The sequence below is a fragment of the Equus przewalskii genome, chromosome 1, assembly GCF_037783145.1.
Source record: "Equus przewalskii isolate Varuska chromosome 1, EquPr2, whole genome shotgun sequence".
In the NCBI taxonomy this organism is placed as follows: Eukaryota; Metazoa; Chordata; class Mammalia; order Perissodactyla; family Equidae; genus Equus; species Equus przewalskii.
Window position 1 is genome coordinate 18,147,111 of NC_091831.1, and position 23,548 is coordinate 18,170,658.

The 23,548-nt window shown below is 47.0% G+C and overlaps 1 protein-coding gene across 31 annotated transcripts in view; it reads left to right on the forward strand.

The window, feature by feature from the left end:
- Positions 1–23,548, forward strand: part of NRAP (nebulin related anchoring protein) — a 69,898-nt gene that overhangs the window by 30,786 nt on the left and 15,564 nt on the right. For all 31 annotated transcript variants that reach the window (XM_008506721.2, XM_070598582.1, XM_070596977.1 and 28 more), the window contains 16 exons: positions 316–513; positions 1,092–1,196; positions 3,527–3,625; positions 4,755–4,859; positions 6,009–6,116; positions 7,724–8,035; positions 9,126–9,230; positions 12,002–12,100; positions 13,699–13,803; positions 14,573–14,680; positions 15,215–15,328; positions 17,049–17,246; positions 18,942–19,046; positions 20,334–20,432; positions 22,634–22,738; positions 23,069–23,176. In XM_008506721.2, the coding sequence (XP_008504943.2) occupies positions 316–513; positions 1,092–1,196; positions 3,527–3,625; positions 4,755–4,859; positions 6,009–6,116; positions 7,724–8,035; positions 9,126–9,230; positions 12,002–12,100; positions 13,699–13,803; positions 14,573–14,680; positions 15,215–15,328; positions 17,049–17,246; positions 18,942–19,046; positions 20,334–20,432; positions 22,634–22,738; positions 23,069–23,176 (2,073 nt within the window). The remainder of the gene's footprint in view (positions 1–315; positions 514–1,091; positions 1,197–3,526; positions 3,626–4,754; positions 4,860–6,008; positions 6,117–7,723; positions 8,036–9,125; positions 9,231–12,001; positions 12,101–13,698; positions 13,804–14,572; positions 14,681–15,214; positions 15,329–17,048; positions 17,247–18,941; positions 19,047–20,333; positions 20,433–22,633; positions 22,739–23,068; positions 23,177–23,548) is intronic.

A 23,548-nucleotide genomic window follows, 5' to 3' on the forward strand; every position in this document is an offset into this window, starting at 1 on the left:
TCTGGAACCCAGGCTTTGTTATTCTGCCTCTTAAAGCTTCTATAGAAACCCTGGATAGAGTGTTCTCCTCCTGGAGAAGCCAGGTAAAAAGATTCAGGCTGGGTGGGAGGCATTCTTCCCAGAGACAAAGTAGTGAGGAACCTTGGCTCCCTGGTGCTGCCACCTTACAGGATTTGGGTCACATCTTTCTGACAGATGGGTGACATTGTCCAGAGTGTCAATTCCTCGTAGAAGCCTGGGCTTCTTTCTTGTGTTTTTACATCATTCCTGCAAAGGCAGGCTTCAAGTACTGGGCCTTGTTTTGGTACTTTTCAGGTTGAATACAAGAAAGGCTTTGAAAAGAGTAAGACCCACTTTCACCTGCCCATGGACATGGTGAACATCAGGCATGCTAAGAAGGCCCAAGCTCTGGCCAGTGACCTGGACTACAGGAAAAAACTGCATGAATACACTGTGCTGCCTGAAGATATGAAAACTCAGTGGGCCAAGAAAGCCTACGGGCTCCAGAGTGAGGTGAGCCCTCACTCATTGCCGGTTCTCCCCACACATCTCCTGCAATTGGGTACAGTGACACTTTCAGAGTGATTTTGAACCTGTATGTGAGTCTAGTAGATAATTCAGAGGACTAGGAGGAACCGCTGAGATGTGCTGGGCCCAGGGAGGATGGATGGGGAGGTAGAGATAGAGATACAGTCGAGACAACGGAGACTAGAGAATGGAGGATTGGGGCTCAGAGCTTTGGTGAAAGTCAAGATGGTAATGCGATGATTCAAGGGGAAGCAAGTGTTGCAAATAGTAAGTAAATCTTGGAAATGTTTCAGGTTGGCAGGTAAGGTCCTTGGTCAAAAGTTCTGAAAAGCCCTCTTTTTGATAAGGTTGTGGTGTTTCAGCGCTAAGGTAGAACATGCTTTTCTGATTACAAGGTGGGCCCAGTGGCTTCACCCCCCAAGTAGAGTTCTGCAAGAGTCTAAAAGAGTAGGGAGCAGTCCTTCTAGGAAGACAATGCAGGAGCAAGGATATTCCTAACTCTCCCTCAACTTTGCCCAACCTGCATCCGTGTGTCCGATTAGAGCTTGGTTTTTCTCTTGCAGCTGCAGTACAAGGCCGACCTGGCATGGATGAAAGGAGTCGGGTGGCTGACCGAGGGCAGTCTCAATTTGGAACAGGCCAAGAAGGCTGGACAGCTGGTCAGCGAGGTAACCTGAGCTTTGACCCTCGCCTCTGGTAGTTCTCAGCCCATAAATCACCAAGAGCAATCTTTTCTTCTGCTTCTTCCCCCCCATGCCCCAGGCTTATTTTGAGTGTGACTCAGAGGGGTACTTCGTCACTGTGTACCTGTAGCACATCCTGAAGTAAGCTTCCACACCTTAAACTTCTTGGGGAGGTGTTTGTAAGAAGCCCAGCAATTTACCTTAAGTAGCAGTTGCATCCAAAGAGTAGTTGAGAAGGGTGGTAATGCACAGTCAATTAGCATGTGGGGAAAACGTGTTTGCTGTGTGAGGTGCGTTGATTCCTTCTGAATCAGAGAGTCTAATGTTAATGAGAACGTTGGACAGGCTACTCTTCAAAATCCCTGCGACTCTAAGCCGGTGCTTCTCTCTACACCGTGTAAAGCCGGCTTTGGCGGCAGCAGAGGAGGACTTTTGAAGGGCATTTCATTGGGAGATGTGACTATTTCAGGAACTCTCTTTGGTATCTTCAAAGGGGATTCTTGTTTCGAGGCCAGGAAGGCTGATTCGGCATATCTCTTGCAAGTGGTAATAATAGCGATAATAATAGCCGCCATTTGTGGACTGATGATAATTAAGAACTCATTGCTGTCATTTATGGATCCCTTTGAGAGTGGTACATGCATATTGCTCATTTATTGCTCACATCAGCCCTATGTAAGTACACACTGTTATTATCCTATTAGTATTCCCATTTTTCATATGAGGAAAGTGAGACAAAGTCCCACTTCAAGTAAGTAGCAGAGTTGAAATCTGTATCCAGTGTGGTCTGATGCCCCAACTCTTAACCATTAAGCCATATTGCATCCCCAAAGCACATTTTGTAATTTACTCTTATTTTTTCACTGCACTCATCCTCCTCTCAGACACAAACGCATTTAAGGCTAGAATGTGTAAATAAAGAAGGTAGAGAGAAGAGCATAACACTTTAGGGTTCCTATTACTTAGCTTCTTTGAGACCATTCTCAGAGCCCCATTTGTCTTGGATAGGGATGCGGTGAGGGGCCTCACCAGCCTTAGGAATGAATTCAGCCCTAGGAACATCGATTTCTATCTCACTTCCTGTGCCTACTAATTTTTAAACTCCGCGAGGGCCAGCAAGATATCATCTCCTTTGCATTTTTTACATCCCTATTGACTCCTGTACAGGGTGGATTCTTGGCTCCTCAATAAATACTTATCATTTGACCAATGCAGGGTCTGGGATGGCCAGGAATTTCCAGGCATGGAAGGACAATACGACTTCCTTCAATTATGTGGTGAAGGAGTTTTACCATTCAACACACTGGAACTAGACAGGAAATTACAAGTCTCTTTGGAATATTTTCGCTAGAATTCTTTCTTCTTAAAGGGAGAAAATTTGGAGTTTTCAATATTCCAATCCCTATTTTGAGTTCATCCATAACCCTCTTGTTGACGATCCTGAGGGATTTGCTCATCTCTGATCTCCCCACCTTGTGAAGCTTTTCCTTCAACAAGCCATCCTCAGCAGCCTCCTTTCCCATCAACTTTGGCAACTCCAATGGAAAAGCCAGAGGAACTAACCTCCGGAAAGGACAAGAAGTCCCCATGTGGGGACAGAATTAGTACATTTGAAACTTTGCCTATGATTTTGTGGCTGTGAGACGGAGACACTATGAGGACAAGACCTCAGTGATCTGGAACACTCAGACACTATGAGGGTGAATCCCACCTGACCACTGGCCTCCTGTCTGTGGCTCCTGGCATTTCCCATCCAGGGCGGATGCTTCCTGCATATTCGTGGTGGCACCATGAATAACAGTAGTGACTAAAGCAGTGAACGCGTACTCTGTCCAAGGACTCCACTCATGGAGAGCATGGCATTGAAGCCTCAGCCCCACCTCCGAGTGAGGCAGCTCTATTGTTTTCCCCATTGTACAGTTGAAGTGTGAGTGGCTCAGGTGATTAAGTGATGTGCCTAAGGTCATGAAGCTGGAAAGAGTTGGAGGCAAGATTTGGATCTTGGTCTTCATGGTTGCAAAGTCCAAGTTCCCTCCATCTTGCTCTCCTGTGTCAAACCTAGATTTATAAAATGAACACATCCCAGGGCACACGGTGAAATATAGGATTTACTGAGGGGAAAATTCAAGTGCCCATTCAGTAGGAGCAACTAAAACAAGCTCACCAGAGCAGGCTGTCTCATGTCTGTGTGGTCTTGTTTAAGCTGCAGGACCAGCTGGAACGTTCCCCCAAAAGAAATGGATCATAGAAAGTGTACGTGTGTGGTGGGGGCAATCCGATCCTAATACTTTGGGGTCCCTTTTCTTTGGAAACAGAAAAACTACAGGCAGAGGGTGGATGAGCTGAAGTTCACCAGTGTGGCTGACAGCTCCCAGATGGAGCATGCCAAGAAGAGCCAGGAGCTGCAGAGTGGGGTGAGTCCTGGGCTGCCCTTTCTCCACCAAGCTGCTGTGTCATGGGCCCGGGAACCTCCAGGGACAACAGCAGGTGCTGCCCAGGCACGATCTGGGAACCAAAGAGCCTTTCCTTTATATAGGCCACACTCAGCTTTCCACAGGCTTCCAGGCTGTTTCTGGGAGCTGGACGCTAGGCCTCCCTGCTCACCCACCACACTTCTCCCCTGGTTGGTAAGGATAGATGCCCACTGATGTTGCTCCTTTTTATCTTTCGATATTATCTAGTTCCTTCTTTCTTCTTCTTTCTTTCTCCTTCTATCTTGTCATAGACTCCATAATTCTGCAGCCAGTAGAGAATTATCTTGGAGGAGGACAACATTTGCTTGTGGGATGGGTGTGTGTCATGCCCACTTGGGCTCAAATGTGGGAGGCAGAACAATGAGCATCGCATACATTGTTTACACATCAGTGTACTCTGCTCTTGCACTGAGCAGGAGCTGTAGTTGCTACAGTCTGGCCAGGACAGTACTAGCTTTCCTTCCCAAAGGTCCAGGTACACCTGCAAGAAAGGATGCTATCAACATAACTCAGAGTCAGCAGAAAGCCACTGTTTGGAAAATCAAGTGGGGAAGGGGAAGAGAGAAAGAGCAAGAAAGAGAAGTTTTCATGGAGGAGCTATTCACTCATGTTTTGGTCACTGTTCACTTTCCAGGTGTCAGCATGTGCAAATGCACTAAGATTGATTATAGGGGTGCAGGGGGCAGAGACCTTCTTATTTTTCCCATGTGGGGAGTCTGTGCTCATCTGAGCCCTCTGCTGGGTTCCTTTTTGTGGCCGTGGATGGTGTAGATGGGAACAGCTTGGGAAGGTCAATGGCTTCTCAAGGGAAAGGTGTGAAAACAAAAACCTTGGAGAGGTTCTCAGGTTGGTCCCCTGGCCACATTCTTCTCCCAGCTCCTCGCTGCTGCTTCTCCTTCTCCCATCACCTCTCCTGCCTTAACCTCATTTACCGTATCCTGCCAGCCAGCATCTGGTCTGGTTGGTTTTGTAAAGAACTTCTCGTGCAAGTCACAGAAGAGTCAAACAAGCCATGCCGCCCACCTCCACCCCTGCCGCCTGCCCCTGACCTAGTGCTCTCTCCCAACAGGTGGCCTACAAGGCAGGGAATGAGCAGTCTCTCCATCAATACAGCATCAGCAAAGACGAGCCTCTCTTCTTACAGGCCCGAGCCAACGCTGCCAATCTCAGTGAGGTACAGCAAGGGAGAGTGGGCAACCAAGGGCCCTGCTTCCCTGTGTGTAGGCATCTGGTTGACAAACCCCACCAGCCATATTGATACATCAACTGAGGTTTCATACATCTGGTCATTGTACACAGCTAGTCCAGCAGATCTTGTTCCTGACCAGTGTCTCAGGGGGAGGGAAGGACAACCTTTCATAGGAATGAGCTGGTGGGAGGCTTGGACCACTCCATATGAAGGGGTAGGGAGGCAGTGCTTGGTCCAGGGTCGGAGTTGAAACAGCATGAGTATTGATAGAGGAGAGTGAGTAAGAGCTCAGATGTTAACTCCAACTGCCTGGGTTTAATCCTGGGTTCTGTCACTTACTAGCTGTGTGACCTTGGGCAAATTCTTTGCTCTCAGTTGTCCCATTGGTAAAATGAGGGTACTACTAGCCCCTTCCTCACTGGGTTGCCATGAGGCTTCAATGAGCTAATATACAGAAAGCACTTGGGGGAATGTGCACAGGGTAGCTTTACTCTTAGACACGAAAACATACATAGTCTCAACTTTTCCCTTCTCCGTCTTCTAAGGAGGGGGCCTTCCTTATATCTTCCACTCAGCTTCTAGGGTCTTGATCCAATTAATGGGTAGAGGGGGGAATTAGAAAGAGCTACAGGTGCTAAATTGATTCACATACAGAAAGGCAGGGGAGACTTCCAGAAGAAAGTACGTGAAATCTGGAGGTGGGAGCAGGACAGGAAATGGGAGGAGCAAGGAAAAGACCCAAGTGGACTAGAGGCCGGGGGCAAAAAGAGAAACGAATGGAGGTGGGGCAGTTGCTGGGCTGGGTGGGGTATGTGACCAGAGATAGAGAACAGACTTTTCAGACATGTTGCTGTGTGTTGTGCAGTGCTATGTCTCTGAGGCTTCCATGAAGACTCCTAGTAGTTTTCAAGGCTTCTGGAGTTCAGTTGCTGCTTCTTTTGACAGAAGCCCTGTGTCAAGAGGCCTTAAGGCAGGAATAAGGAAGCCTGTCTGTATTGCGGTTACACGGCTTCTATGGCTCTTAGGGTTTCCGTGGAAAGATGTAGTTGGTGCTTGCCTCCTACAGAGGTTGTTACAGAGTCTAGGAAAGCCCTCTCACATGAGGATGATTTCTTGTCTCCTAAATCCCCTTAGAAACTGTATAAAAGCAGCTGGGAAAACCAGAAGGCTAAAGGGTTTGAGCTGCGTCTCGACTCCTTGGCCTTCCTGGCAGCCAAAGCCAAGAGGGACCTGGCCAGCGAGGTGAGTCGATCTCTGTCTTCTCCAGGACACCGCGAATCCGCCCTTTACATCTGGGAGGGTCGGAAAGGGTCTGGGTAGGTTCTTAATCTCTCTGAGCCTCAGAGTTCGAATCTGTAAAATGGAGATAAGTATAACCACCTTGCAACAAGATAATCCTCTTAAGTGCCTTCCACACTGCTTGCCACATATCGGTTTTTGGTAAGTGGAAACTTATTATTAGTGGAAGTAGCAAGAGTAGTCATCCAAACCGCTCATTTTACAGACAAACGATGCCCAGGGGCATTCCATGACTTTCTAAGCATGCTGTGGCCTGTTAATGGTTAGGAGTCCAGGCTCTGGGGTCAGATAGATCTTGGATAAAATCCCAGCTCCGTCACCTACTAGCATTGTGACTTCAGGCAGGTTGTTCAACCTTTCGAAATCTCAGTTAACGCATTGGTAAATTGGGAATTGCAAAGTGGTTACGACGAAATGAAGTGAATTGATGTATTTTAAGTGTTCTATAGCCCAGTGCAGTCTGTTGCAAGTCTGATGTGAGGTAAGGAGCCCAGGCCAGCATGTAAGTCAGACTCTGCTTCCTTCACTGAGAAAGTCTCACTTCGAAAAAAAAATGTACACACACACACAATACATACATAATGTAATATCTATTTATTGTGTATATATTTATATTGTATCTGTATTATACAGACATAAATGTATATAGGTATCAGCTGAACTAAACAGTGGCCTGGTGATGTGGTTGATTTGCATTCTTCCACAAGCTCCTTCTCTCACCAACGGGTACCATTTTACAAACCAGCCGATCTGCAGATGCACTTTCAGTGGCACAGGTTATGCCATGCCTGGTTCATAAGAAGTGTTCAGTAAATGGTGGCTGATGTTGATACTGCTGCTGCTGTCGTTGGCAGAGATAAGAGCAGAGCCCGAGTCTCCTGCTGGCCACAGCAAGGATAAGGTTGAGAATGATGCCGCACAGTGGTATCCTGTTCCAGTTTATAGAGCATTTCCATATTTATTCTTTGTTATGATCCTCATTACTCTTGGCCTAGTGGATTTTTTTTTCAGGTCAATATGCTGCCTTTTGCTCCCCATCTCCTAAATATTTATATCTACCCCAGTCATTCTTTAATTTGAGCTCCTTTCTCAAACAGCAATTATATTTTGGATATTCTGTGTCTTTTTCATTTCATAACTACTTTTTATTTATAATGTCCTCACTATTACCAAAAAGAATTTCAAAGTGGCTTTTATGAAAGTAATAGGATACTTAAAAATAAATCCAGGAAGTGATCTCAAATAACTTAGACAAAAGATGGAATTTCACCAGAAATTGGGAGGAGACTGTCCTATAGCTGACCCTTCAGTTTAACTCTGAGCTTTCTGGCAGCTGAGGTGAAAAAGGAAATAATGAGTAATCATATTTTATTTCCCTGTTTGATGTTAGGAAATATATCAGTTGTTCAAAGGAGGCAAAGTTGTTATGACACTAATTCTAATAGGATTCTGTTGTATGGCTTTGTTTTACCTTTCATGCATGCCTGTGGTTTGAAATTTAACAATTCCTGTAGGAGATTCTAACCTCCCTGCTCTCTTCCTCCATTTAGGTAAAGTACAAGGAGGACTATGAGAGGTCCAGAGGGAAGCTCATTGGGGCAAAGGGTGCCCAGGGAGATTCGCAGATGAGCCACTCGCTGCACATGTCTAAGCTGCAGAGTGAACTGGAGTACAGGAGGGGATTCGAAGACACCAAAGCCCAATGCCACGTCTCCCTGGACATGATCCACCTTGCGCACGCCCGCAAGGCTCAGCATTTAGCCACAGACATAGGCTATAAGACGGCGTCGCATCACTTCACGGCTTTGCCCACCGACATGAAAGTAGAATGGGCCAAGAAGGCCTACGGTCTACAGAGTGAGGTAAGCTCTGCCTGTGCATGCGTGTGTGTGTGCTAGTGTCGGTGCAAAGGTTTCCCCAAGCCCTCAAGACAACAATTTATACTTTGACATACCTGTTTCTTGATCCCTAAGGGGAAACATTTTAGCTTCCTGGTGGTTTAACTTTTACTCAAATTATGCCCATTTTAGATTCTATCCTACCAAACAGAAAATCATAAAGCTACTTTTCTCTTCTTGGAACTCTGATCTACATATGATTTCCATGTTTCTTTTCATTGCCGGGGGGAAATATATTTGTAACATTCTTCACAGCGACCTGCCCTGGGAGAACATCTCTGAGACGGCACCAACTTTAGGAACCCCATTTCTAGAATGAGCAGCTCGCTAATCTTACAACCTAGTTCTGTTTTCCTCTGTCTTCTGTTGACTCTTATACAAGAAAGTGGGTGAACTGAGAAGGCAGGTTGGGGCAGCCAGACTGTTCCACAGGGCGGTGCGTGGGCGCAGTGTAGACACACCCTTCCAGGTCAGGCTGTTTCAGGATAGACAGGTGATATGCCAGTTTTAGAGAAGTGTCCATTTACATGGCTTTCCATTAAAATGACTTCTTCAGTGGCAAGTAAAGAAATGAGAACTTCCCCCGCCTGGCACCTGCACCGAGGTGGTAGGAAGGCATGGGCACCGCGGGAAGCCTGGATGGCTTGTGAAATTCCCACAAATAGCTCCCCACCTGGGTTCTGTTGTGAATTCTCATTTTCTTCTCCCCTGCATGTCGTTTTAAACAAGAAAACGGGGAAAGCAGACAATGAGGACGCTCCTCTTGCCGAGGCAGAGTGAGGCTATAACGAGGGACAAGGCGGGTCCACCCCTCCCGCTCTGCCCCCAGTGGTGCTGGGCGTGGCCGAGGCCGCCAGCGGCCGACGGCGCCAATTAAAGGGGAAATTAATTTACATTTTGGAGCCCTACTTGTGACTGTGCAGAAATGGGTAAGACAAAAGTGGCATCTAATTTGGCTCAGCTGGCACCAAGGCTACATTGGGGAGCCGTTAATAGCCCTTTAAATGTCTGTGCACCAACAATGGCCCGCTTTTTTTTCTTTCTCCTTTGTCAGAACCAATACAGGGCAGATGTGAAGTGGATGAAAGGCACGGGCTGGGTCGCCACCGGGTCATTAAATGTGGAGCAGGCGAAGAAGGCAGGAGAACTCATTAGCGAGGTGAGATTTCCCGACAGCGTGCAACAGGCCTGGCTGCATTAGGCGCGGCATTTCTGTATAAAATTAAAATAATTTCCCCTCAAAAGGCAAAGAAAAAGGCAAAGCTACATGAAAGGCCTCAAAACCCAGACTAGGGCTGGTAATTAGAGGGAAACCACATACCAAACACACACCAGTGGGGGCCCATAGAGCCCTGGCAAAAACAAAGTGGATGACAAATGATATTATGAATAATAATGACAATCAAACGCAGCTCAATTGCTACCCACCAACTTACCTTTGTAATGATGCAACATGGGAGAGATGATGAAAAGATACATTGATTGCACCCAGAAAGCCCTTTTGTGACTTTACGCAAATTTCTCTCTCTTTTTCTGCCACAGTGTAAACAGCTTTTGAATATTCACGTGGTGGTGGACATGTGACACGGTGCTTCCTCGTTGGGAGTCTCGCTTCTATTTAAATCTCACTCCTGTCTACTTGTAGCCACCCTAGCTGGACCCAGAGGCATTACGGCTTATAAAAAGAGACATTTCCTCACATTTTTGGAGCGTCTCATTGGGCAGATGTTTTAGAGACTGGATCAGGGTTTCTCAGCCTCAGCACTATTGATATTTTGATAATTCTTTGTTGTGGGGGCTGTCCTGGGCCTTGCAGGATGTTTGCCAGCATCCCTGACCTCCACCCACTGGATGCCAGCAGCACTTTCTGCCCAGTTGTGACAACCAAAAATGTCTCCAGACATTGACAAAAGGTGGAGAACCACTGGCCTCGACACCCCAGGGAGTTGGTGTTGGCTCATGTTCACACAGAGGCTGCACACCCTCGAACAACCCACATCCCCCTGTGTTCATGTCTGTTTGGGGAGGGACTTGCTCAGAGGCAAGTGAGCATCTGTTTAGTTGCCTTCAGAGTAGCCTGGTCTTCCTGGACTTTTCTGGGTGGGGAGGAAAGCATAATGGCCATAGCCCCAGAAGACTTCAGCCTTGGCGATGAGCCACCTGGAACCTTGTTTTGGTTCCAGGTGGAGACTTTCTTACTGAATGTATAGTTAGACAGACGCCTACGTTGCTTTTTCAAACACACCTGCCCAGCATTGGTATTTTCCCATGGGAGAGTGTTCTAGTCACCTGACACGTTGCAGAGCTGATTTCAAAAGTGGCCTCTCCGAGACTGGCCTAATTTTTAGGAAGGTTAGTCAAAACTCAAGGCTCAGAAGACCTTGGGAGCCCAGTGGAGACTGTACTGCCCCAGGGAGTTCAGTCTAATTAAGGAAAGGCTCTCTTAGGAGGATGAACATGAGAAACTCACAGGAGTAAACACTGAAGTTTGAGGATTCATGATCCCAAACTCTCAATATGGGGCCCACTCAGAATAGGACATGAAGAATAAGGACCATCAAACACATAACTGAGACTTCAAGATGACTCCTTCGTGCATCTAAGTCTGGCAGCCAACGGATCCTTCTAGAACCATTTATCACACTGTGATCTTAATTTTCCACCTCATTTTACAAACTTACTCAACAAATTTGCTTATCTTCCATGCTTCATCCCCATCCTCAAACTTCAGAAAGGCAAGACATCTTTTAGCAACTTTTCCCAAGCGTCTCATTTCCGTTTGGCATGTTTCCAGTTTAGTGTCAAATTAGCTGACCTCTTAATTTTCCAACAGAATGCCAGGCACTGATGAAAGAGTGACAAATGCATACACACCTATCAATTAAATCAAGAGTCAGCAAACATTTTTTGTAAAGGACCAGATAGTAAATATTTTCGGCTTTGTGGGTCACATGGTGTCTCTTGCAACTACTCAACTCTGCCATTGTAGCATGAAAGCAGCCGGAGACAACACATAAATGAATAAGCATGGTTGTGTTCCAATAAAACTTTATTTACAAAAACAGGTGATGGGCCACATTTGGTTGGATATTGATCTGTATCTTCTTAAGACAACCCACTATACAAAAATCCAACCCAATAAATGAAGAAGTGTTTATAAAATAATTATTTGATTTGAGAAAAGCTACACTTCATAATTCCATTAAGATAGCAACTGTTCTAGTCTCCTGGAAATGTACTTTGATTTTAAAAAATAGCCAGAAATTAATTTAAGTGTGAGTGTGAGAGTCAGAATTGCGCATCTAGGTCTTTGCCAGCATTTGAATTTTTTGTAATTTTTTTCAGTGTCTTTCGAATTGTGATTACTCCTTTCAATACTAGCACCCTTTTGCTTGTTATTGTAACATTTTAAAGAATTAATGTGTGTGTTAACTGAACTGGATTCTAAAATGATTGGATAGTATACAATCACTGACTATTAATTGCGGGGGTTTTGACTGTGATATTCTCTGCTAAGTATTTTTGTAAAAGGAAAATAGAAAGCTTCAATTGATAAACGTAACTATGACTGTTCTCTCTTGCTTGGGAGACCCAAACTAAGATATGTAAACAACTGCGAGACAGTATTTGAAGCCTATAAGAAGAATTCTTTCCTAAGTGTGTATCCCACAGTATTTTACTGGTATAACCTAATTTTGAGATGTTTTCTTTGCACCAGGTAGAAATACTTTAATGTTAATTGACATGAGGTTATTCTTAAATTGAAACAAATATTAACCCCAAGGCACCTAGGATATAAAGATGGAGGAAGCTGAATAATAATTATGTTCACAAATTCACTCTAATCTCAAGCAACCTATGATTTTCTCTTTCAAATGGCATGAAAGCGCAGCACAAAATTCACAGCTTTGATCTTTTTCTGCTCAACAGAAGAAGTACCGTCAGCATCCGGATGCTTTGAAGTTTACCAGTATTAAAGACACTCCGGAGATGGTCCAGGCCAGAATTAGTTATACCCAAGCAGTGGATGTACGTGATAGTGTATCTACATTATGACTCTGAGAGTGGGCTCTTCTTTCAACACTGCGATTGAAGCCCAGGGGTTCTTGGCTTGCTCCTTCTGTTGTTCTAAGGATGAAGGAGCGTCTTGTCCTTTGCTGAGGCACACCTTAGCGGGGGTGCTTCCTCGTTAGGATGCAAATGGGGTGTTACTGCTCTTAGAATGCCAAGTGGGGCTCCAGCACCCCACTGCCCCGACGCTGTCTCATCCCTTCTCATTCGTGTGTCTCAAAGATCTGTCTGTGGTGGGGCCTTTCCCTGCTCCTTTTGTTTTAAAGTGTTGTTTTCAGAACTGGAACTTTTGGGTGACATTCTTGTTAATTGGAACACTGAAGCCAGGCTTAAGGCTTCCTGGGACTCAAGGGCAGGAAGTCTTGCTTTCTGAATTTCCCAAAGACTTTGAAAATGATTTGGGTCTGATTTCTACATATTAGACTAAACTTTCAAGTGATTTCCCATATTCCCTTAATAATGTGAAACCGAGATCTGGCCTTTAGTCCTCTTAGCACGGGGTTCATTGGAGACTAAACTGAATGTTGAAGTCCTGTAAAAATTGACTTTAGGACATAAATTAGTCCTGTTTGCCTGATTATACTGAGAGATTCCACAGATCTTTGTAAAGGGCAGACACACCTTCAAAATATCTTCAAACCATTCAACCTGCCACGAAGAAAATTTACAAACCTTGGAGGGAGGGGTTTCAAAATTCTCTCCCTTGTTTCCCAATTGAACAAATTATTCTGGTTGTACCTTATTCACCAGGCACTCTGAAATGTCCCAAGTGCCTGTCAGAGTATGTTTTTGGATGATGTACATACTTACGGGTTTAGGAATTTATAATTTCTCGATAATCAGCCCATCAGAATCAAATTGAATTCTGAGAAACACGAACTTTTGTGCAAAGAAAAACAATACCTGCTTCTTCCTTACCCTAACCAACTCTAGGGGGCACTGCTGTGATACGTAGAAACTTGGACACATCTAATAAGATTTGGGATGGAAAAGCCCGGTTTAGAAACTTTCTCTGGTGGTTGATGCCGGCTCCATGTGTTATTGCTAAGAACTGGGATATCATAAGCCCCAGTCAGAGTTCCGGGTCCCCAGACCCACCCAGGGGACATTTATTAGCACAAGAATCCTTGAGATGGGATGGGATGAGGATTGAAGTAGGTCCAGGGAAAACCTCCCCTGTGGCAGAGCCATCTTCTCTCCTGCCTTCTGAATTTTGATGCCCTCTCATAGCTTATAGTTAATAACAAAATTACTGGATGTTCGCTAGACCTCATTTTCTCATTTGACACCCATCTCAGCAGTAGGCTACAAGTGGAGTGTTAACTGAGAGGAAAGTTTCAGCCTGTCATGTTCTGAGCGGGGAAACAGAAGCTGGGAGAGGATGAGGCGCATGTCACCACACTAGCTGTGAAACAGAGGTGGAGGCAGAGCGCCCGGGGTCCTGTCTCTATGGGGAGGTGGCAGCGGCAGCGCCCTTGGCTCCTGGAGTGTAACTTAGCTGATGGCTGCGTGGGGGAAGCTTCTGGGTTTAATGCAAAACCCCTCTGCATCCACAGAGATTATACAAGGAACAAGGAGAAAGCATAAAGCATCATTACACACAGACAGCCGACCTCCCGGAAGTCCTGCTGGCCAAGCTGAATGCCATGAATATCAGCGAGGTGAGGCTGGTGGGGAGGGGCACGTTTGAATTACGGGAGATCAGGGCACCTGTGCTGTTGCACAGCATCCTCTGCTCAGAAGCATCCTGTGCTCAGAAGGGCCCAGAGCTTGTTTTAATGCTCTACTGTCACCATCTTGAAATTTGTAATATTTTTGAACGGCGGGGGGGGGGTCCCACATTTTCATTTGCACTGGGCCCTGCAAATTAGGTAGCCGGTCCTGCAGAAGAGTCAAGCTCATTTATGAGAATGAGACTGGGAAAACTGCCTCAGTGCAAAGGGCATTTGTGCTGAGGGACTGAGATATGGGAGCATCAGAATATTGGTGAGTATATCTGGCGGCCCTGCCAAGGAGAGCCCTGGGGGACGTGACTCCTCCCCTCCACAACCTCCATCAGCTCCCTGCTTTCTTGCTCTCTGATAGAGACAGTTGAGGATAGAGACAGTTGAGTTCTCTTCATCCGGCATAAAGAGCTGTGCAAATACAGCCTCATGCCTCCTTCTTCCAATCAGCTTGCTGCTCAGGGCAGTCTGGTTCTCTGGGTCTCCAGAGCTCTTGCTTTTTAACCCTGACCCCCAGGACTGTCCCCTCCAAGGGTGGGCATGAGGCAGGATCCGGCTCTCAGTTGGTTTTTGCTAAGCCACAGTGATCGCTAACTCCAACTGGAGGAAAAACCCCACAACAAACCAGGTTTCCATTCTGGTCATGGGAGTTTAGGAAACTGCCAGGTCACATGAGGGTCTTTATTTGTGCGCATCTTCCCAACAGACACGTTATAAGGAGTCCTGGAGCAAACTTCGAGACGGCGGGTATAAACTGAGATTGGATGCCATTCCATTCCAGGCAGCAAAGGCTTCTGGTGAAATCATAAGTGATGTGAGCATCCACCTCCATTACAGTGGCAATGTTTGACACTGACCAATTTTTGTTCCTCTCGCCCCTAACCCCTGCCTTCTTTTGCCTGTGGATAATATCTTCTCCTCTCCCAACTGTTAGGGCAATCAGATAATGACCAGTGGAAAAGAACATACGTTTCAACAAAAAATCCCCTAGCCACAGTACAAAGCCAGATGCTGGACTGTAAATATGGACCCTGGGCAGATGAAATGCACCTGCCACCAAGCGTTTTCCTAAAGCGAGTCGATGTGAAGAGACCGTTAACAATGCACCCACCTTCTTCCAGCGTGGGCCGCCCGAGTGCTAACACGTCCTGCCATTTCATATCCAGCCCTTTAGTCATTGGGAGTCTTGCATATGAAAGAACGGGCCTTTTGACGACTCCTGTGCGTTTTCTTTTAACTCACCCAGTTACTGTCAAAAGAACAAAACATTTTCGCCCAATACCCACCTCTTCCATTCCGTGTCCCTTGTCCCTGAGCCGTTACTCTCTCCTGCTCTCTCTCCCTTTAGTACAAATACAAAGAGGCATTTGAGAAAATGAAAGGGCAGATGCTCGGCTCCCGGAGCTTGGAAGATGATATCAGCCTCGCGCATTCCGTGTATGCGAGCTCGCTGCAGAGTGAAGTAAGTGGGAGAAAATGCCACAGAGCTGGGAGCCCCCCACCTAACAATGTCGTTTGTCCTTCTGGTTGTGGGGAGCGGCTCTGTCCGAACTGGCTGTGTGGCATTGTCAGGTCCACTGGCCTCTCTGGGCTCCAGCGTCTTCCTCGGTCGAGTGAGAGGTCAGGTTCATGGACCCCTTAGCTCCCTTCCGGGCTGGACATTCTATGATTTTGCCTAGTGGCCGCAAATGGGGACCTGTGGGCTGGATTTGGACTGCAGAAGTGTTTTGGTCTACAGAGTGAATGAATTGCAAACCTTTAAAAATGGAAAATTTTATGCAGAAGTTTTAGACTTCTGGCCAGAAGCCAGACTTGGATTCCTCAAGGCTACAGTTGAAGTTCGTTACCGAGAGCTCCATTTCGAAGGGATCTGTGCTGCCCTGGTTGTGCAGCCGCCCCCTCCTCCCCTGCTTCCTCCTTTAGTCATCTATGCTCCCTGTCTGGCTTCTGGAGGCATCTGAGTTTGTAACCCTTGATTTCAACCCTCTGAATGCTGGCACACGTGTGTATAATACACTGTCCTCTTGCACACATGTGAGTTGGCTAATGGTAGTGATGAAATCTAATGTGTCCAACATGTTACAGAGGACCAAATGCTTTTACATGCAATGTCCCATTTAGCCATCAAACTATCTCTCGGAACTTCATCTTGTTGGTCATCCTGGTTTACCGATGAGAATACTTAGACCAAGTGGCTCAGTCCCTAACTTAAGGTCAGCTAGAACGGCACAGAGCCAGGACATGGAGCCAGCTCTACATCTCTTGCTCTTTTCATAGTTTCATGTGTTCTCTGTCATTTTGTTCTCTGCCTCAGTTTCCTTGTTTCTAACGTTTTTTCCCACTTTCTGTCCTGGGGTGCTGACCTAAGACTAGGGGGTTAGACGTGAATTGTCCTTGGCTTTATGCTGGGGGCGAGGGCAGGATCAGCAGAGATGGGAGTGGGAGATTAGGGAGGAGTGGCTGGGGTTTCAGGGAGGCAATGGGAAGGATGGATGGGGGAGGAAGAGGTGGAGAGTATGCATCTGACTCCCCAGATAGCCTGGAGTGTGCTTCATAGACCTTCAGACAGCTCCTCTAAGGTCTGTAGTGGAGCTTGTGGTCTGGAAATGGGCCTCTCCCGTCCTCCCTCACGATGCACGTTGGGCTCTTGGGAATCCCCATCGTTCAGAACTGGCTTTCCAAGTATCGCTCCCCTGCTCCCGGCTCCCGGATTTCCTCGGAGGTCATCTGATGCTTTGAGAAAGCTCTTCATACACTAGCTTGAGAGGAGACACCCTGGTGTCTAAAATCTGAACTTGAGAGGGTGATGGGAAGAAACTGTGGTGGCAGGGTGCAGGTTAGCCATGAATCCTCTGGCTTCTGGAAAACGGGAAGGTCTAAAGACTTGAGCAAGGGAATCCTTGACATTATATCTGTCCCTTGCACTTCCGTATTTTTCCCGACTGGGGAACCATGGGCCTTCTTCATGCAAATCAATGACCTCCCCGAGCTGGGGTGTGAGTGTCAGGACCTGGAGACCAGTCCTGGTTATTAAGCTAGTCCCTGCTCGATAGGAGCACTGGCCCTGCCAAGACCATCCCCCAGGCTTACCTGGGACAATTGCAATGCAGTTGCTCTCCCTGATGGTCCTGATGCAAATGGTGGCTTTGAAATAGCCGCTGTTGATCTGTCTGCCCCTCTAGGTGAATTACAAGAAAGGCTTTGAACACTCAAAGGCGCAGTTCCATCTGCCGTTGGACATGGTAACCCTGGTGCATGCCAAGAAGGCTCAGAGCCTGGCCAGCGACCAGGACTACAGACATCCGCTCCCCCAGTACACTTCCTTGGCGGAAGACCTGAGGCTCAGCTGTGCCAAGAAAGCTCACAAGTTGCAAAGCGAGGTAAGGAGGATCGGCCTCTCTCTCAGGGCCCCTTCCTCTCAGATACCACCATGAGGCAGGGACCTGCCGGCTCCTGTTGGCTCAGTGGGGGGCTCCGAAGTGAGGAGTCCTAAACCTGGGGTTCCCTTTGAAACACTGCACCCATGTCCCTGCCTAGCTCTTAACAAGCACAATTGCACAGATCTAATAATAATAACAACCATTGATTATTTCTGCTGAATTCTAAGCATTGCGCGTTCATGCATTATCACATTTAATCCTCAGAGGAACCCTATATTGGTAGTTTGTGCCCATTTTACAAAGAAATTGTAGTGAGGCTCAAGAAATTACGTAGCTTGTCCAAGATCACACACCTATGAATGAGAAAGGGGGGTGACTTGAACTTAGATGGTGACTGACGAAGATGCCCTCAACGTTCACAGTTTTGCACATTCAGGATTGGGCAGTGGGATTGCTTCTGGCCTCAGATTGGACTGGGGGTTCCTCTCGGTGCTGCATATGTTCCCAAGCCACTCATCTTCCGAGGAGGCCTAAGATATCCCGGCGGGGGGTGCTGCTCAGAGCGCCTTTGCAACCGACCCACTTCGGGCAGAGGAGGGTGTCTGGGAGGACAGGGAAGTCAGGGCCCCCAAGGTCCTTCCTGGGTCCTCTCAAGGAGTCCTGGGGGCCTTCAGGCCCTCTGATGTGCATTTCTAGCTCGTGCAGCCTGTTTTCTGAAGCAGGCAGGCCCGGGAGGGTGGGGAGCATTAAGGATTTCCTCACTCCCAGGGATGCAGGCTGTCTCTTCCCAACCTGCAGCAACCGCTTGTTTTGTGCTCACCTTGTTTCCCAGCTTGCTGGGTTTCCATACTGTGCAATTTGCAAGTAACGGGCCTGTGTTGGAGAAGCAAGCACCGCACAGAGCCTGCCTCCTGGTTTGGCAGTGCCTGCGAGCTGAGCAGAGCTCAGTCCTGGGTGTCTGTTATCTGTTCAACTTTTACACCTGTGTACAGCATTTACTGAATGACAGAAACTGTCAGGAACCTGAGAGCAGCTGGAGGAGTGGGGACCCACCACGCTCGGCTCGGGGGCCCATTGTCGCTAGAGCAGAGCCCTCATTTGCCCTGCCTGTTGTCTGATAGCGACTGGAAGGGAGCACGCCCAGGGGGTGCCTTGGTGGCTGAAGGGGAATGAATTTGGGGACCTTTAAACTGTCAGCCCAAATCACATAGGTACATACACTCGCCCCCATCCGCACGGACTCAGACAAGCTTTTGCCAGATTATTCCGGATTCATTTATTAGTCCTTTCTTAACCCATAATTAATTAATGCCACCCTCTGCTGCTGGGTTTTGTTTTAGAAGACCTATTAAACCGTTTCCACATTTGCCCCGAGACAGCTGACTTTCTAACCGCAATGCGCTCCAGCGTTTATTTTTTGATAGCCCACATTAGCATAAAAATCCGCCTCGCGTCCTTCAAACAGCTACTGAGACAAGTGACAGCAGAATTATTTCCTTCTGACCCACATTTTTGTTTCCCTAATGAGCATTTACTAAGAAGCAGTTTTCGTGTGCTGACTGTGATGCATCTGGAGAGACCGGCTCGGCCTTAAGTTCCAATGACGATGCTGGCCTGTCGTGGGTCCTCCAGCTTCTCCTTGCTTCCTTGTGCCGTGAATTTGGCTTTTCTGATTCTCTGTGTTGTTGCTTGTAGAATTTGTACCGCTCGGACCTGAACTTCATGCGAGGTGTTGCCTGTGTCATTCCAGGCACGTTGGAGATTGAAGGGAGAAAGAAAGCGTCAGAGCTCATCAGCGAGGTAACGGGGACCCTGCAGGGGGTGGTGGGTGTCCCGTGTCTTTCCTCCATGGAGGTTGTTGCACAGCCAATAGCTTGTTTCTTATTGCTGAAGCGAGTTAGACGTTACACTGTTGGCCTTGGACTCTCTTCTCGCCCGGCCTCTCTTCTTACTCGATCTCCGTGCAGACGAGATGCCATTTGAGACAGTTTTGCAGATAGCGAGTCAGTTCCTCTATTAACGTATAAGAATGAATCAGTGGCTCATAAGATGTACTTTCCTAGAGTCCCTTTGAAGTGGCCCTGTGGTACAATGCAATGTTGGCTTTGGAAACCAACAAATGGAGACTGAAATTCCAGTCCAGCCCTCATTTGCTGTGTGACCTCAAACCAGTCACCTGCCTTCTCTGAGCTTCAACTTCTTAATCAATCAAATGGCGATACTCTTACCTCTCACATTTAGCTTATGTGAGGATTAGCACTAATCTAAGCACTGTGCTTCTCCGATGGCTGTATCTAAAATGGTTGCTCTAAGCTTGGTGATAATTTCTTGGTTAAAAATATAGAAATCTAGAATTTTAAGCTCTCTGAACTCCCGAGGAATCTTGCTCACCCCTGAGAGGGCTCTAGACTTCCGTTCACAGTAGATGCAAGGACAGGAGGCATGATGGAAGGCACTGGAAGTACCAGTCTGTCAGCGGCCAGCCCGGGAGCGTCAGATGGGCTCACGTGCTGAGTAGGAGCCCTGAGGAAGCAGGATTGGCATCCCTGTGGGCGTTTAGTTTTAGCTCTGTGCTTTCCTTTTCCAGTGAAATCTCGGAAGTGGGCGGTTTTTAAGCCTAGTGGTGCATCAGAATCCCCTTTGGAGCTTTAAAAAAAAAATACGGAGGCCTGGGCCTGCTGATGAGTTACTGAGTCCCAGTCTCCCGGGGTGGGGTGCAGGCAGCTGTATTTTCAAAGCTGCACCTTGGTTTCTGGTGCACCCCTGAAGCTGAGCAGCCCTGGGTCTCCAGAGAACAGAGGTCGAGAGCGAAACTCAAATTTACAATAGTCGTGTTCACGTTCGTGGCAAAGGACCGGATCTTCTTTTCCCGTTGACAAGCATCCGATTCAGTCATCCTGTGTTCGCCCCTGCCTCTTCATCCCCTTGAGTTCTGAGGTCACAAGGGCGGGTGACGGGCTGGGTTCCGAGTGACAAACTAGCAGCCTTTGCCAAGTGAGGTTTCATAACTAATGCTTGAAGGCCTGCTTCTTCTTCTGGTTTTATACCTCACCGAGTCTTCTTGTTCCCTCTTGTGTGCGGATCCAGAGTAAATACCGTCAGCATCCCCAGTCGTTCAAGTACACGGCTGTGACAGACACTCCCAGCCTCCTTCATGCAAAACTCAGCAACCAGATTACGAACGAGGTAAAATCTCCTGATGGCTTTGGAAGGGGCTTGTAAGAACTGCTGGATTGTTAAAAATATGTGTGAATATTTGTGGGGTTGGGGGTTGGGGGAAAGCATGGGTGTTCGCATGGAACTTTGGAAAGAAAAGCACGTCATGGGCCAGCCATAGTGGCCTAGTGGTTAAGTTTGGTTAAGTTTGGCATGCTCCACTTTGGCAGCCATGGTTCGGTTCCCAGGCACAGACCTACATCCCTGGTTGGTGGCCATTCTGTGGTGGTGGCCCACTTACAAAATAGAGGAAGATTTGCAACAGATGTTAGCTCAGGGTGACTCTTCCTCAAGCAAAAGGAGGATCGGTGACAGATGTTAGCTCAGGGCCAATCTTCCTCAGCAAAAAAAAAAAAAAAGGAAAGAAAAAGAAAAAGAAAAGAACATTGTTTTATGCAGCCTAAACACTTTCCAGAAGGAAAGAGGCCCAGTGTGAAATCTGATCAAGTCTACAGTCTCGTCCCCTAAGTGCAGTCACAGACCAGCAGCACCAGCCTCTCCTGGGAGCTTGTTAGAAATCCCCAAGCTCAGGCCCCACCCCAGGCCCACTGAATCCATATGTCATTTAACAAGATGCTCAGGTGTTTTCTTTGCACTTTAAAGTTTGAGAAGCATTGTTCTGTCATTCATTCAAATATTGGCGAACCACTTTTATATTGTCATTCTAATGATTATTATAGGGCGGATTTGTGGTTATCCAAGGACAGTCCGAAAGCATGGTGTTTGTCAGACTTCTGGAATTTCTACCTCCTCTTCTCACTCACCGTTCACCCATTCACACTTTAGTATTTCTAACAGAGGGCGACACAAGGGAAGGAATCTTATTACATAAAATCGTCATTCCAGCCTTTTTGGTTTCCCTTCTTCTTAGTGGCTCTCTTACAGATTTGAAGTAGAAAGTTAGCTTGGCAGAGAATTAAATTTTGCATTATCTTTAGTTTAAGATTCTCCTTCTGACTCTAACTTTTACAAGTCAGTTGAGATTTGGCAATTTATACTATTAGGTCCCACTCTCACCCCAAGTCCAAGGGTAAGAAAAGGCAGCTTGGGATAAGAAAGTCCAAAGGGCTTCTGTACTGATGGTGTCAGTTTTGAGTGTCTGTTGAGCCTTTCCTGCCTGCCTTGTGAGCTGGGGGCTGCGGGGTAACAGTGCCTCTTAGGATGGCCTCTGGCTTCGGAGGACTCAGCGACCGCAGACCCATTTCTATCACGAGAACAGATGTTTTTGTACCGACTGAGGCCACTGAGAGCAGCATCGACATGAGTTCGCCATGGAAGGATCCTGGGGCTTTAGTAAAGGCTGCAGACCAGGGTTTGGGAACCTCCGTTCCCCTAAGCAGAGCTTTTCCTAAATTTCCCAGGTCTTAGTATCATCTTTACCCGGAGTCCTCAAGGAAGAAGTCTGCAATGGGAAGCACCTCGATAGTGTTCCTAAATGTGTTTTTCTTTCCTCGGCCTATTATTGAGCAAGTGTACAGGAGGGAAAAGTACCTTTTCCTTTACCCGTCTTAGGTTCTCAGCTGTGGCTCTGTGACAAAAGACAGATGAACCAAAGGAAAGCAGACACGTTTATTTAATATAAGCTTTGTGGGATACGGGAGCCTTCATAAGGAAATGAAGACCAGAAGAAATGGTTAAACCTGATCGTTTTTATACTAGGTTTGAGTAAGAGTGGAAAGTTGTGGAAAAATGTGACAGGACGAAAGAGTAGTAGACTGGGGAGAACTTAGCAAGGCCGTTTGCTCGGATTCCTCTCTGCGTCCCGCCATCTTCAGAGATGGGATGCTCCTTGCCTCTGGGTGTGGGGAGGGCACCCCTCACGGGAGGGCGTTATGACTTTCTTCAGGGGAGAAAGTCAGAGGGCATTCTTCCAACACCTGCATTTCTCAAATTCTTTCCGCTTAAAATATTCGATATGCCAAGGTACCATATTTTGGGGTAACACGTCCTGAACCTCACTAAAAGCAACTTGCAATTGCTCACATGTTCCTTTTATATCAGTCCATCTGATTCATGAATTGTCTTTATTGAAAGGAACATCTTGTCCGTGACACAGTGAATGGCCTTTTACAAATGTATTTCCCAGTTGCAAACGAGGGACCTCCAGCCCTGCAGAGATGCACAGCACTTACCTTCTTGCTTTTTGTTTTGTTTTCTTTTTTTTTGCCCAGCGCCTCTATAAAGCAGCGGGAGAGGATGCGAGACACCAGTACACAATGACGCTGGGTCTGCCTGAGTTTGTCCAGGCGAAGACAAATGCAGCCAATCTTAGTGACGTAAGCCTCTCTTGTACGCTGCAAAGCCTCGTATGTCTGTGTCCGAGAGGGGATCTGACGGTGACCCTGCTGGCATTTACAGAAACTTTAAAAAATGTGTCTTTTAGGTGCTCCTGTTAAATATACCTTTTCACAAATGCGCTGAGTACATATGTGTCAGAGCCCACGACAGCGTGTGTGCTAATGAGATTTTCTTTGCAAAATAGAAAGCTTTCGCTTGTCAGAAATCGATTCTGGAACACTGTACTACAAATGAAAGGGGTAGCCTTTGTTCGTCAAGTCATGTAATTTTTTTTTTTTAAAGACAATCTACATGTGTTCCTACTGCAGGCGAAGTACAAGGAGTCTTGGCGTAATCTCCGTGCTCAAGGCTACAAGCTGACAATAGACGCCATCCCCTTCCAGGCGGCCCGGGTCTCTGGAGACATAGCCAGTGATGTGAGTTGAATGATGTGACCTTCTCTCTTGCCTAATTTCTGTTAACTTCATGTAAAACAGGGTCTATGGCTGATTTTCCTGAATTAAAGCAAATCTCTCACCGTGTGAGACAGGATGTCATCTGCAGAATATATTAGTTATGAATGAGACTTTGACAGAGGGAAGGAAAGAAAGGCTTTGTTAATCAGAAGCTCAGTTCAGGCCAAGGTCTCCAGCAAGCGCGAGGTGACGTTTTATAGCTAGTTGCAATGCTTAGGCAACGATCCCCCCGCAATCCGTGAACTGCCTGTTTTCTGACTCCACCCAGAATTAGGAAGAGTGCTTGTGATGGAAATTGTGATACAGCCCCAGCGCATCTCCCTCTGGGCTGTC